We start from the raw sequence: 15,797 nt of genomic DNA, 5'->3' as shown, positions 1-15,797 counted from the left end.
TAGTCATGTTACGTATTCTGTTTAGCATTCGTACATTACTTAAGATCTGTTAAATGGTCGAAGCCAGGTCAGGCTTTCTGGATATCCCTGCTTCAGCACAGGTGCTGCAGTCTTCGACTGAGCCTCTGATTGAGCCACCTGTGCTGAAGCAGGGATATCCTCAAAACCTACAATGACCCTTGAAGACTGGAGTTGGCCTCCCCTGGTCGAAGCCGAGCTTTGGAACGCTCCCCCAAGAAATGCCGCAGGATGTACCATACACGCTGTTTTCGTAAGGGACAGCTGGGGGGCTCATTCCATAGCAAAAAGGGGGCAATGATTTCCTCACTGTGTGTAGGAAAGGGGGGGGGGGTGATACCTGGCTCTTATTCCTGTGTCTTTATCGTCCACGATTGGGGCGCAGCACCGACAACCCAACCCAAAGGGAGGCGGGAGACGGACCCCCAGATCAAGACGCCAGAGAATAGTTGGGAAGGGAATACAAGGTGTACCTGTCAACCCCGCCCACCCGCAACCTAGGAGGGGAGCGAGATGGGTGGGGGCCCATCGCGGGCTTTGCAGATCGGTGTTGCGTTGCCGAGGCGTTAGGAAACCCTATAATGTTTCCCTTTTTTTCACAGGGACCATATACATGGTTTGAGGAGGTCACAATTAAACATGAGGTTAAGATAAACACCCCAAAAAAATGACAATAAATATGGACACCAGTCATTGCGGATAGTTAACCCTTTGGAGTACTGGACTGGCCGCGGCAGCAGTGTACCCCGGCCCCTCTGGAGCTCGTGATCGCTACTGTGTCATTAGGCCGGTGGCGTGCCGGACCCCCTGATGCAGTAACTACAGTGTTGTCTCCTGTAGCTGAACCAGGGGTTGCACTGGAATTGGTCCGTAGCCTCGCGACCTCCAGGAACCTCTGTTCCCCAAGATATTTGAGGGTTTTTTTTTTTTTTGTGACCGGGTCACAGAAAGTCGCGACCTCTTGTCCTGATGATTTCTGTTGGCTGCTGGATCGAGACTAACCTGGGGGGCGGGGGGGTCCTGGAGGTCAGACCACTTCAGGTCAGCTGAGCGGTGAAACTAGAGGCTGTGCAATGTTAAATAAAATCTCATCAGGATTCATTTTTTAAAGATGGTCTAATATCCATCTTATTCAATATCTAAATATTAAAAAAAAAGAAGTTAATAGGCAGTCTATTGATAAATAAAGAACTAGGCAAGGGCACTCATCTATATTAAAACATGGTGAATACTTCGCCAAACACGAGCCTGATGAAAGAGACGCAGAACTGATGTTCGAAAGAATATATTGTAGTCCGAAACGGAAAAAAAAAGCATTATTTCGGACCACCATGGCAGGGATGCGTGAACTTCTCTCTGGCGACGCGTCACCATGACAACGCAGAGTCAAATGGCGCCACCGATGCTGGAGGAAAGGTAAGGGGGGGGGAGGCGCAAACAAAAAAAAGTGTGTGCACCCCTGCAATGTGGTACGTTCCCACACACCCATACCCTGATGAAGTCACACGGTGGACCGAAACATTGTTTTTCATTTGGACTACAATATATTTGGACTACAATATATTTGGACTACAATATATTCTTTTGAACATCAGTTCTGCAGTGCTGCGTCTCTTTCAGCGGATTCGCGTTTTGGTGAAGTATTTAGTGCTTCAGAGTTCTAGAAGCCATATCTTTCTCTGCACATTGCATTGACCTCTCTGGATATTTCAAACATATGTTGATTTATAAATATCCTGATTTTTTTTCTCCCTGTGTTTTTTTCTCTTTACATTTTCTTCAAGTCGCTATCCTGGCTGTCAGTTTGTGAATTTTGGATCTTGGATTGCCTTCTCGTTCCCCATTGCCTTTATCATCTTAATCTTTTCCTGGATGTGGATTAACTGGCTTTTCCTGGGATTTAGGTACGTCTGATATCTAAACAGTTTCAACTGGTTACGAAGGGGTCTCCTCTCATAAATAAGGGGATTTGTCGAGTGCAGCTGCTCACTATTTATGCTGAATACATATTTTGGGGGGAATATTAAATCAAAGTGTAAAATACCTCCTAAGCACAGGGTTTTTTTTTTTTTTTTTTTTTAAAGTTTCCAGCAACATTTTATATGTACATTAAACTATGCAAATTATCCACAGGTGTCTGAAATATATATTACCATCATAAATAGCACAGTATTTTTCTTTAACTTATTTGCTGTTAGGGTGGTTACTAAACTTTTTTGAACGGGCTCAATAATTTTAAGTTACAATCCCTCCCCCAAAAAAGTTTTTTTATTTTTTTTTATTTAACTTGAACCAAGGGTCCCTCAGAGCTAATCTGGGGTCCCTCACTTTCTGGGGTCCCTCTGAGCTAATCTGGGGTCCCTCGCCTTCTGGGGTCCCTCGGAGCTAATCTGGGGTCCCTCGCCTTCTGGGGTCCCTCGGAGCTAATCTGGGGTCCCTCGTCTTCTGGGGTCCCTCGCCTTCTGGGGTCCCTCACCTTCTGGGGTCCCTTGGAGCTAATCTGGGGTCACTCGCCTTCTGGGGTCCCGCGGAGCTAATCTGGGGTCTCTCGCCTTCTGGGGTCCCTCACCTTTTGGGGTCCCTCGGAGCTAATCTGGGGTCCCTCGCCTTCTGGAGAGCTCCCAGTTCCCAAGATATTTGTATGACGGTTTTTTTTGTGCCGGTGTGACCCAACAAAACTCCAAGCATGGCCGCCACGGTAACGTTACAACTTTGTACTGGTTGCCAAGCGAGCTCGGGCCGCGCAGGCGTTCTTGTTTGCAGGGTGCAAGGGTTTTGCCTGGTGATCAACCCTACAAATGAATCGGGATCCGGGATGTTTGGGGAACACGACCAGCTCTGTCCGACGCCCCGATTCAGTTCAACGTTTATTTCTCAGGACCCGTTGCCGCCCCGATTAAAACGCAGATCGGTTAAATAAACACTCGGAAGCAACGGAGTTAACTGAACAGTTTGAAATGAATCTATTTTCTATTTGCAGTTGGAAGGAAATGCAGTGCTGCAGGAAATCGAAGTGTCCAAATGATGACGATTCCAGGAAGATTTTGAAACAAGAATATGACAAACTGGGACCTCTGAGGTGTGTCTGCAATAACCTCATAAACATGTGGTGTACAGCAAATAAAAATAGCACTTGTGAGCAAATTCACGTCTCGGACAGGTCTGCAACCCGGCCTTTCCCAATTATCTCAGCATACAGTGCTGCTACTGCAGCCAGGGATTCTGGGTAATGACATGCAAATGAACACCCAGTGTCACCTTTAGCTTCATGTCCATTTTAACACAGCCTGCCGCATTACACAGCTTTTCAGCACAGCCTGGGTTAATGAAGTGCAGAGCCAGTAACCCTATTCACGGACAGCTGTTACGACATTTGGTAAAATTCTGCTCTCTGATCAAAACTAGCAAACAGAACTAGAAACGCGTACAGAATGTCAGAATGTATTTCACATGTATAGATTTGTATTCCTGTACTGTAGCGTTTCACGGTGTGGATACTATGGAGAGTTATGACACATTTGTTGCATCAAACATAAAAGCCTACAATATGAAAAGGAATCCCGGCCTAGAGAGCTTACAATCTAATTAAAACATCCACACTATCACAGATTAAATACCTTCTAAAGTTTCTACCCAGAGCGCCTCATCCTGGCGCCCCTAGTAATTACATCTGCTGACTCTAGACTAGAGCCCTACTGCCACAAACTGCAACCAACAGCGTATTATTATCGTTTATTCGTAAAGCGCCAGCATATTCCGCAGTGCGGTACGCAGTTATGTAAATGACGTAAACAGAAGGACCAACAAGCACAGACAGATACAGAAGGGAACGAGGGCCTTGCTCCTGAGATATTACAATCTAGAGTGAATAAGGGGCAATGGTGAAACGAAGGGTATTTTCATTTGGGGCATTACTGTTACTCTATACAAAAATAGCGTTTTAGGCATAGCAATGCTCTGCCTGTACTAATCACTAGTCCCACTTCACATGTATTGGGTTTGAATTAGAGTAGAAACATGGCCATGTAACACATTATACACAGGTCAAACTAATTCACAGGTTGAGGGTTCAAGAGACTGCACAAGAAGCGTCCAAAAGCAGGAAGGTTCCGACAGTCTCTCTCTCCCATATTTAAAAAAACACTTTATTAAACTCGGGGGGGGAACTGGAATAGAAAAGACACAAACTGGAACGGAAATTGTATATGTTCTAATACGTGTCATTTTCTTTTCAACGACAGCTACCAGGAGGCGGTGACACTGGGAATCTTCTTTCTAATGGCCTTGTCGTGGTTTACCCGGGACCCGGGATTTATCCCAGGTTGGGATTCCCTGTTTGGACAGTGAGTTAACATGTGCTCGGTACATTTTAAGTTGGCCTTTTTGCTTTAGTTTACAAGCCGCGTCTGCTCACGTTCCACACGAATGCACCTTCCTTCATTTTTACATTGACCGTTTTCTGCGTCTGTTCTTTGATTTTTTTTCCCCCCGCTCCTTTTAGATGAATGTCGCCTGCTTGGCACCCCATCATTTCCATTGCTGTTTCTCCTCGGTCCTTGGTCTGTCTCAGATTAGCCGTTACATTAGCAGTTTAACTGTTTCACCGTGCAGTGTACGGACTCCAGGAAAAGAGCTGCACTCTACATGTTCACTGCGCGGCTTTAAAAAGTGCTTTTCCAGTCTGACCAAATAGCTTTACCGTTTTCTGTGCTATTTAGCATGCAGATGCACGGCCCCCGTCTCTCCATGTATAGCATCAATAGAGGGCCGCAAATAGAAAATCCCCCGGTGTGAGCACAATCACGTCTATGACAAGTCTGCCACCCTGCCTTTCACCATTATCTCTTGGCATACAATGCTTCCACTGCAGCCAGGGATTCTGGGTAATGACATGCAAATGAGCACACAGTGTCACCTTTTTCAATAGAGAAGGAAGCGACAGAGAACACCATTGCAAATGCTCATAAGTCGCACTTTATTCATCTGAAAAAAGCTTCTTTAACAGCCGCAAACGTTCGCACAAACAGCTGCCTTTTTTTTTTCTTTTTTTTAAACATTGTAACGGACAATTTTGATATTATAATTTTACATTTTGATTTCTCAGGCTGTGTAACCAAATGTTTGCTGTCAAATAATCTTTTTGAGATGATTACTGTGTGACAACGTTGTGCATTTTACAACAATGTGCTTTAGCTTCCTTCTCCACCATGGAGAGTATACACACACACACACACACACACACACACACACACACACACACACACACACACACACACACACACACACACACACCCATTGATGGACGGTGGCCCAAAAGCATTTCTAACAAGGAAACAATATACCGTAGTCCGATTCCCACACACCATTTGGTTAACTTGCGTTTTCCTATGCTGGAAGGCTAATTATCTTACTACAGAGGTATGCATAAAACCTGCGTGTCCAACTGTTCAAACCAGATATTCTGCACATGTGGTTATTATACCTGATTATTAATATACTTCACTTTTAACCTGCTTAGGGACGGCACACCCAGCACACTAGCACTAAGCCGCAATTATTACCCATTGTGCTAGGAAACAATGAATTCTTGGCCACTGCCGCAGAGAAGGGGGATGGAATTGAGTAACTGGCCATTATGTTATTTAGAAATCCCTGGCAATTATTCTGTGCATGCCTGATGCCGGCTTTAAACCTAATGGCTTCTAGGGAGGCAGGATTTGCAATCTGAAGCTCAGCCTAAAGAACTAGAATTTCAGGTCTGGCCAGATGTTGGCAAAGCAATGAATGACTTAATGTGAAACTCATGGGTTGTACTTAGATCATTTTGATATATTACGGCAGCTAATATACAAAAATTATCCATCATAAAATAATGACACTATTAACACCGAGAATAAACAAAGCATTGGAGTCAGTCGTTGTTGTAGTAATTCTACTTTTCCACAACGAAGAGTCCAGATACATTTTTGTGAGCATACAGCATTAACTTCGCTTTCTACTCATCTAATTTTTTTTAATTTTTTTTGTATATATCAACAGGAAAGGTTACAAATCTGATGCTACCTCTGCCATCCTCTTTGGATTTTTATTATTTATTATTCCTGGACGGAAGCCGCGCTGGTTTTGCTGTAGATGGAAGGGTACGTTACAGGGCAGTGTATTCTGAGCTCATGGATAGAGCGCGTTCTAAGGTGGGGTTGGACCAGTATTTGACAGCCAACAATCGCATGCTTTCTCAGCATGAGAATCCTCTGAAGACTGAACTTGCAATGAATTTTTTGTAAATCCAAATCATGTGGTACATTTGAAATCCGGGATAAGAGTAGACCATGGTTTCCCACTGACGAGATTGCAATGCACAGTATTCTGTAATTTCTCATCTACTTGAATGTATTTTTAAGACTAGAATAGCAACACATGCCTTTTATATTGGCGTTGCTGTACGAATTACAATAAAGCTAATCTTCTTGGATTAAACAGTAAACAAAAACCCATACCGTATCTTCAAAAATATGTTTTACACGGAAGTAACAGTACTATTAATAGCAGCAAGCTTTTTTCATTGAATGTATTATGGGGAAGTAAACAAGTCATTCTCAGGGGCCTAGTCACAAAGCAGTGATAAAATCAGTGCTTTTGCGTCCGACACTGCATTTTTTTATCATGCTATAAGACATGAAGTCGAAAGCGGGATTCACCAGGAAGTGATGGCCATTTTTTAAAATCTGATTTAAAAAATGCACTATCGCGCGACCTGTTTTTTGTATCAGTGCTATCGCGCTATAAATTCTGTAGCACGATAGCTGATAGAAAAAAATGCAGCCTGTAAGAGCTGTGCATGTAGACGCTGCGTCTCCATGCACGGCTCTTACAGGCGATCGTGCACTAAAAATATTGATTTTAATAATAGTGTACTTGAGCAGGGGGTCTCCTGAGCTGAACCGCATTGGTTTCAGCCTCGGGGACCCCCTACTTCCCGAGATACAGGCCCCGTTATGGGGTGTCGGTATCCCAGTACAGGATTTAAATCCCCCGGTCACGTGACGCAGGAGATTTAAAAGACCACCGCGGGGACCACCCGAGGACCCCCGGACATCCGCAGTAACCACCCGTGGACACCCGCGTGGCCCACCCGGAGACCCCTGCCGGTCTCTTTTATTAATGCTGTGCAGAAAAAAATAATGCTTTTATGAATGTCTCCATCTTTTTTTCGCCAGACTTTTGCTGGTGAAAAGAGATGGCGATCTTTTATAGTACGATAAAGTTATCACTGCTTTGTGAATAGCAGTTACTGGCAAAAAAACTGCGGCTTTGCCATTTTTGGGCCTATCGTACGACTTTTTTTTCACTGACTGTTTATGGCTGATAAAAAGCCATTATAGCGCGCTACTGCGCCGTTATCACTGCTTTGTGACTAGCAGATTATGCAGTATCGCGCTGTAAGGGCGTTTATTGCACTTAAAACCACTTATCACTGCTTTGTGAATGAGCCCCTTAACGTTTTGTGACGTGCGGGTAACATGTTTCACGTGCTTTTTTTTTTTTTTTTTTTATATGATTTTAAAACTTTTAGAAAAGTCCAGAGCTTACCCAGTTACAGAATATACACCAATGATCACATGGAAAGAATTTGAAGAATGTATACCGTGGCATATTGTCATCTTGGTTGGAGGAGGCTTTGCTCTTGCCAAGGGATGTCAAGTAAGTTATCTTTTATCTACACAGTTTTTTATCCCCTTTTTCCTGTGATTGACTTCCTGTATGATCATACTGACTTCCTGTATGATCATACTGACTTCCTGTATGATCATACTGACTTCCTGTATGATCATACTGACTTCCTGTATCATCATACTGGGTCAATGAAACTTTGCCCTGGATAGCGGTCTTTATAGATTTAACCAGGCTTCAAATATTTGTTGTATTGAACTAAATGACCTATTGTATTGTATGTCTTTATTTGTATAGCGCCATTAATGTACATAGCGCTTCACAGCAGTAATACACGTGCTAATCATATAAATAACAAATAATATAATATAAATAACAGGCCATGGGAATAAGTGCTTCAGACATAAAAGTAACATTTAGGAAGAGGAGTCCCTGCTCCGAGGAGCTTACAATCTAATTGGTATGTAGGAGGAACGTACAGAAACAGTAGGAGGGCATTTTTATTTATTTAGTAGGAGACCCATATTTATGAAGAATGAATATAGATAAAATGCATATTAATGTACTAAATAAGTTGTTATTGGCTGCAGCAGTGGGGCCTTTTTGTCACTTGTATACATTTTGTCACAAACCCAGGAGCACTCCAAATAACACAAAATATAATATACAGTGTAGTGGATTTGGGGTTTGAGCTTGCTAAGGCCCTATATGTCTTTATAGATTTACCACATTTATTGGGATGTCCAGATTACAAAGTCAGTCATGTGGTAATCACATTAGCAATGAAGAAATTGGATTATTGGCAGATGGTATTACTTTATTTTGGACCAACATAAAAATTATTCACATTCTTGTACGTGAGCTTTTGGCAAAGGGTCGCATGGGTTTATTCTGCAGATGTTGGAAACGCACCTATGTGGTGTCTAGCAGAACGGTGAGCCTTTGAAGTTTGATATATGACATTTCCACATCATAATGTCACTTAAGCTCAATGGGGTTAATAAATGTACCCCAGAGGCGTTACTACATTACTGCAAAACCCTGCCATGCCGGGGGCCCGAGAGCAAAGGGTAGCCCTGCTGGCTGGCACTGGAAGTTGAGAGCGGCCAGAGGTCGAACTCAACCTCTGTGTCGGGCTGCCAGGGCCTCTGCAGTGAGGCTCTCATGCCACATCTCCCCTCCCCCGCCCCCCCTTCCGGGCCTTCTGGTGTACCAGTGTCCCGGTCGGCACCAGAAGTTGGGCCACGAGAACCCAGCTTCCCATTGACGTGGGACCCACGGCCTTGCCCCCATCCCACATAGCCCACAAGGCAAGGTATAGGGGGAGGAATTTAATGAAACGGGAGGATCGAGTGTGAGGAGGGGGAATTGAGTGTGAGAGGAGGGGGGAGAGTTAGAGAGGAGGGGAGCAATTGAGAGAGTTAGAGAGGAGGCGTGGGGAGAGGGTTAGAAAGGAGGGGGTGGGGGAGAATTAGACGGGGGAAGAGAGTGCCAGTGGAGAGCCTTAAAAAACTGTTTGCAGAGGGGCCCAAAAATGGTAGTTTTGCTAGCATACAGCAGTAATGACATTAATATGGGTCTGTAACAATGTATCTGGTCAGACTACTATGTAATACAAACTGTTACTGTTGCAGGTATCTGGACTTTCTACATGGGTGGGACATAAAATGGAACCGCTAAGCAGCCTGCCAGTGTGGATCATTGTACTAATTGTCTGTTTAATGGTAACAACTGTAACAGAAGTAGCGAGCAACCCAGCTACCATCACAATATTCCAACCCATTCTCTCTTCGCTGGTAAGTGTATACTGTCGCCATCACATTTGGTAACAGGTTGGTTATCTGTACTCAAATGCCCTCTGAGGAGTGCTGCAGTTGTTTATATTGTAGTCCAAACTTTCCTAGATCATAACAAAGCGCACCCACTAGTAACCAAGCACCTGGGAGTGTTTGAGGTCTGGCTCGCCTGGAGGTGGAGGATATTACTTAATGTGGTGACGGTCACGGGAGACCAGGACGAACACAGCAGGGATCAAATCACCAGACAGAACTACAGAGTTAATAAAAATTCATTTATTGGAAAATGGTATCCACAACTTGTCCAACACATAAAACACACACACACCCCCAACGGGGGTAACTGGGAACACCCTACACACCTAGGTGCGGGGACCACCATTAGGAAGTGTTCCCCATTCTGCTCCCGTGCAGTGTCTAACGGGAACTGCTATCAGAACCTTTAACAGGAACTCAGGAACTCAGTAACCTAAGGAACTCATGCCTGAATCTGGAACTAACAGGGACCACTCCCCAACCCCCCCCCCCTTTTATACCCCATGGTGACATCATGGATACACATACGGAAGGTCAATGGCAGGCAGGCGCCTCCAATGTTACGTGGCCCCCTGATTGGTGGGTTAAATGCAACATAGGTTCTGTTACATGAAAAAAGTTGCATGAAACTTGGAACATTTCATCCTGAACACAAACTTAACCCCTGTTCCCTGATGTGCTGGAAATATATATATATATATATATATATATATATATATATATATATATATATATATATATATATATATATATATATATATATATATATATATATATATATATATTTATTTATTAAGGTTATGGTGGGTAAAAAAAGTGACAAAATCTCTCCACAGTAAAGCATAAAGCAACTGAAAATATTACTGTATGCTCATTTGCATGTCTTAGACAGGTCTGCAACCCTGTCTTTCCCCATTATCGCCCAGCATACAGCGCTTCCACTGCAGCAAGGGATTCTGGGAAATGACATGGATTGAGGATTTGCTTGTGTAATACGAGTTTGAGACAAAAGGTGGCACTGAGTGCTCATTTGCATGTCATTTCCCAGATTACCTAGTCTATAGTCTCAAAACCATTTTAGCCATTACAACCAACCTCACATTGATGATACCCATCAAGGTTGAAACATGTCTGTGAGTGGGTTTAATGGCTTTGCATCTCATCCCAGCCTCTGTCTAAAAGCTGTGTTTAAAACAGCATGCATTGGCTTGAGGATTTGCTTGTGTAATACGAGCTTGAGACAAAAGGTGGCACTGAGTGCTCATTTGCATGTCATTTCCCAGAATCCCTTGCTGCAGTGGAAGCGCTGTATGCTGGGTGATAATGGGGAAAGACAGGGTTGCAGACCTGTCTAAGACATGCAAATGAGCATACAGTAATATTTACAGTTGCTATATATATATATATATATATATATATATATATATATATATATATATATATATATATATATATATATATATATATATATATATATATATATATATATTTATTTATTTATTTTTATATATATATATATATATATATATATATATATCTCTATCAAAGCCCAACACAAAATTAAGTAGCGCTCAGGTGGATAATAGTGACAATATATATATAGAATAATGATAATAAATTATATGAATCAATAAAAATCCTAATAAAAGTCAACACACTTTTAATTACATATAATTTCAAACCATAAAACCATAAAGTGATAGTGAAAAAACAAAGTCCAAAATAAATGTTCCACTTGAAAAATCCAGAGAGATAAAGGTCCCAATTGATGATCCAGGGAGCATCTTTGTAGCTTCAGATAAAAGTGGTATAGCCAACCACTACGAATCTAAGAACAAAAAACAAACAGATACGCAAGCTCCATAGCACGTAACTGTTTAAACAAAAGAGTACATTTATTAAAAAACTGCAGCCCAAAGGAAATGCATTTACAGGATTAAAAAAAGCAACCATACGTGGGAGAGAAATCTCTGTGTGTAGTCATCTATATATATCATATCATACATATACATATACATATATATATATATATATATATATATATATATATATATATACATATATATATATATATATATATATATATATATATATATACACAAATGTATTATTGACAGGTAGGGGTAATGGCGGGCTTAACCTTTGTTCAAAACATCCAAAGCTACCCCCTACCGTCAGTGACAATCTCCCATACTTATTATACAATTCCCACCTGTCACTCCACCCTTTATATTGTATCATCACTGTTCTGAGCAGTTGATGATGTAATGAAGATGACCAGCCATTCTGGCACTCGGCCAACCTGGATTAATCTTACTGTCATATGTTATGGCGGCCACCTGAACATTCCACAACAGAGCATACCATTCCTAGTCTGACAGTAACCAGCTCGGTGTTGTTTGTTGATGGGACCTTTAACAATACCATGGCTATTTCCGTTCTATCATATGCTACAGCGTTATCTGCTTGTATTTATAGAATTTGTATGTATAGTATATATTCTATATTAAATTGTGTGTGTGTGTGTGTGTGTGTGTGTGTGTGTGTGTGTGTGTGTGTGTGTGTGTGTGTGTGTGTGTGAATAACTGCCTGGGTGCATACTGCAACAAAAATAAGCACAGATAGGGAAGAAGCAGGCTCACCAGGTCTTGTAGTAAAGAAAAAAATAATTTAACTGAACATATTAACTTCTCAGCTCTCTATGGAGCCTTTGCCAAGGAAAGGTGGGTGGGCCTGCTTCCTTCCTATCTGTGTGTATGTGTATTACCTATATTCATGGATTTTCTTTCTATTGATATCATGGTTTCTCCAACCATTAGAGTAAAGGTGTTGACATTTGTTAATGAAGTTTAAGTGACTCGGTACCTTTTGCTTCTGATGACAGGCTGAAGGAATAGGAGTGAACCCGCTTCTTGTCATCATCCCAGCGACAATAAGTGCCTCCTGTGCTTTTCTTCTGCCGGTTGCAAACCCTCCGAATGCCATCGTGTTTTCATACGGACACCTCACTGTCCCAGACATGGTAGGTAGCGTGCGGCCCGCGCGCATTGAACGACCCACATCTCGCCTGTTACAAGCTTCGTTAGGCAATGCCACCTTTATTTATCAACACTCGGTACCACTACTTACTCTGACAAACCCGCCGTGTCACTTCTTCACAGGGACAGCCCCGTTTCCCAGAGGCTTTAAAGGGAAAGTTTTACTTGTGTGGTCTGTGAAAAACAAACATATTCTTATCACTACCGGCTCCTTAAGGCTGAGCTTATACTGTGTGCGATGGCGCTTGTGAGCACGCACACGCCAAATACAAATTGCAGGATCCCTTAGAGCAGGGGGGCGCAAACTTTTTTCCCTGCGCCCCCCTGCCGGGTGTCCTCCTCTCCGCACGAACCTCTCCCTCCTCACCTCGATTTGCGGCGTCTGGACATCATTTGACGCCGCGTTGCCATGGCGACACGTCTCCAGATGCCGGCTGAATCAAGGTAAGTAGGTTTACCGAGGCCCTGCAGCTCCCCCGGCACTTAATTTAAGTGCCTTCGGGAAGTGCGCGGGGCCTCTGTAAACCCCGCGCCCCCCGCCGGTAATCTCGCGCCCCCCACTTTGCGCACCGCTGCCTTAGAGGCTGCACCTAGTGCACACTCATGACAGAGCGTTTTAAAAAGACAATGGGGGTTATACACAAAGCAGTGATAAGTGTTTTTAAGTGAGATAAATGCTTTATGGCGCAATTTTTTTTAGCAAAGCTGTGTTTTGATGATAAAAAGCCTTTTAAGCGCAATACTGCAGTGTTATCACTGCTTTGTGAATCGCGCTGCACGCAATATTGAGAAATAAAGGAACTTATCTGACTTAAACACATCACTGCTTTGTGCATAACCCCCAATGTGTCTTTTCAAGCGACGGCGGTGTCATGTGAGCGGTTCAGCCAATCACGGCGAACCAGCTTCGCAACGTCAAAGCCACGCCTCCACCCCCCCATCGCCTGAAACAGTATGTGCAGAGATCGCGTGAGCGTCAGGCGCGCGCACGCGCTCAAGCACACAGTATAATCTCATCCATAGAAAGGCTTAATGTTTTCAACATGTATCTGTTTGTGTAACGTTGGTATCATAATGACTTTACGAGCAAAAAGCAAAAGCGGTTGTCCATTTACCTGTAGGATTGTCAGACTTCTGAGAGATTAATGATCGTAAAACGTGTCGGTGTGTGGCAAGACTTGCTACATGCACATGGAACATACTCGATACATCACTATTGTTTGTTCACATTGGTGTTAACATGTTTTGCTTTGAGATAAAACGTTCCCCTAACTATTTTCACTGCAGATTAGATGGAGCTTGGGATACTTATTAGCAGACCGTTCTTCATAGACTTATATGAAGTTAAATTATAGTTTACAAAGCTTTGAAAACCTTCCAGGGTTCATCAAGTATACTGTCCGTAAACTATAGCGGTTTGAAAGCTCTGTACGCTATAATTTCATCTAGGACGAACTCAAACGTTGATCCGATAAAAGCTTTTCTGCAGGGGACCAATACAGCCACTAGAACGTTGAACTATTTTCACAGCATAGTGTTGAAACCTTATTAAACCGCTCAAAAATCTACACGTAAATGTTTGGCTTTTTTTGGAGTGAGACAAAGTATCGCTACATTTCCAGCACTGAGTAGACCTGAGACACAAAATTGTTCTATATGTTGCTTTTGGTTATTTATGTTGCTTCCCCCCCCCCCCCCCTCTATAATTGCAGATAAAAGCAGGCCTGGGGACAAACCTGATCAGTATGATGGCTCTGTGGTTTGGACTTTATACGTGGGGAATACCCATGTTTGATCTGGACAGCTTCCCGGCCTGGGCGTCGCATAAAAACGTATCATCCGTAGCGGCACCGTAAGGGACACTTTCCGGCCGCGCCTCTTACGGAGAAGGATCGGGTCGTTCCGAGCTGTTTGCTTGCAGACAGAATGAGTTTCACAAAGGAATATTTCAGCTCACCGGACCTGTGTGGGGGGGGAAACCGTGCAGCACATGGATCGGTTTTTATGTCGCACATTTGCATTGCCAGTATATTTATGAAATATTAACGGAGACTAGTCCGTTAACCCCTCTGGTGCCGGAACGGCCTGTGATGCTTGGTGAAGCAGTGCGTTTGCAGGTCTCTGGCAGTGAAGCGGTTAACTCCTTTTTGTAGCAGAGGCGAAGCAATCGATCGCTGAAAGGGTTACCCTTAGTTCCTGACGTAGCTTTAGTGCTATAGAACATGTTCGAGAAAAGAAATCTATATCTTTTGTTCTTTAACCTGCTGTCTGCTCCTTGGCCCCACGCAGTTGTGCAGTGCAGGTCTCACCGGCAGCTGTGTATTTTTCAGTCCCCTTCGGCAGGGAACAGGTTAACACCGTGTTGTACCAGGCAACCAACTGAATTACTGGGAGTAACAATACTCCTCTTTGGGGGTAACTTCAATGTACTCGGAAGTGGCCGATTGTGAAAAAACCCTTTAACTTGAATGGATGCTTCAGAGTACCTGGAATTACCCAGAGAGCACCAGCATGATACATTTGATGCTGTTATCCTAATTAGAAGCGCTTTATTCTCTGTAGAACTGGAATTGATAGTTACCTGTGACAAGCAGTCAGAAACCATATCCATTTTATGTTCTTTTGGCATGTGCTGGGCAATGCTTTGTTTGCACTGTAGGAGGACATAATAATTGCATTATCACAGGTAAATTGCACACAAGGCTCATGGTTTTTTTGGGGGGGTGGGGGAGGTACTGTAAAATATGTATCTTATTACCATGGAGAGAGAGAGAGCAGCTCCTAGCATTTAGTATTCATTTTGAATAAAAGAAATGCAATGATTGTATTTTTATTATAATCCTAACATTGTCCTATTCTTCTAACATTATTCATAACGGGTTATTTTTTTATTTTTTTTATGCCGTTGAACAAACATGAATTTTATATATGGATATTATATGTGAGCTTTGAAGACCATGGATGTCTCATCAGAAGGTATCAAATAGAGAGACTGCAAACTACTCTCCTAATACATTATATTTGGCCTTGTAGTAATTCTTAACCAACCTTTCGTCAAATTAGGGGAACCCCAGAAAAAAGGGGAGGGGAAAATCCAAAGTTTAATATATATATATATATATATATATATATATATATATATATATATATATATATATATATATATATATATAATCAAAAAATAAATAGATGATACCGTTCTGTGGCTAACGAAATGCTTTTATTTGTGTGAGCTCTC

General features: G+C 42.7%; 1 protein-coding gene across 1 annotated transcript in view; it reads left to right on the top strand.

Annotated features, from left to right (window-relative positions):
* LOC142464140 (solute carrier family 13 member 1-like) overlaps positions 1-15,404 on the top strand; it is a 31,172-nt gene extending 15,768 nt beyond the window's left edge. Inside the window, exons 9-16 of the mRNA XM_075567360.1 lie at positions 1,803-1,922; positions 2,999-3,097; positions 4,260-4,361; positions 6,058-6,158; positions 7,592-7,719; positions 9,324-9,485; positions 12,406-12,543; positions 14,272-15,404. Of these exons, the coding sequence (XP_075423475.1) occupies positions 1,803-1,922; positions 2,999-3,097; positions 4,260-4,361; positions 6,058-6,158; positions 7,592-7,719; positions 9,324-9,485; positions 12,406-12,543; positions 14,272-14,415 (994 nt within the window). The 3' untranslated portion in view covers positions 14,416-15,404. The remainder of the gene's footprint in view (positions 1-1,802; positions 1,923-2,998; positions 3,098-4,259; positions 4,362-6,057; positions 6,159-7,591; positions 7,720-9,323; positions 9,486-12,405; positions 12,544-14,271) is intronic.
* The last annotated feature ends 393 nt before the right edge of the window (positions 15,405-15,797 follow it).

This window comes from Ascaphus truei, chromosome 12, assembly GCF_040206685.1.
Source record: "Ascaphus truei isolate aAscTru1 chromosome 12, aAscTru1.hap1, whole genome shotgun sequence".
NCBI classification, from domain to species: Eukaryota; Metazoa; Chordata; class Amphibia; order Anura; family Ascaphidae; genus Ascaphus; species Ascaphus truei.
Note: the sequence above shows the minus strand (reverse complement) of the source record. Positions and strands in the feature narration are given on the sequence as shown.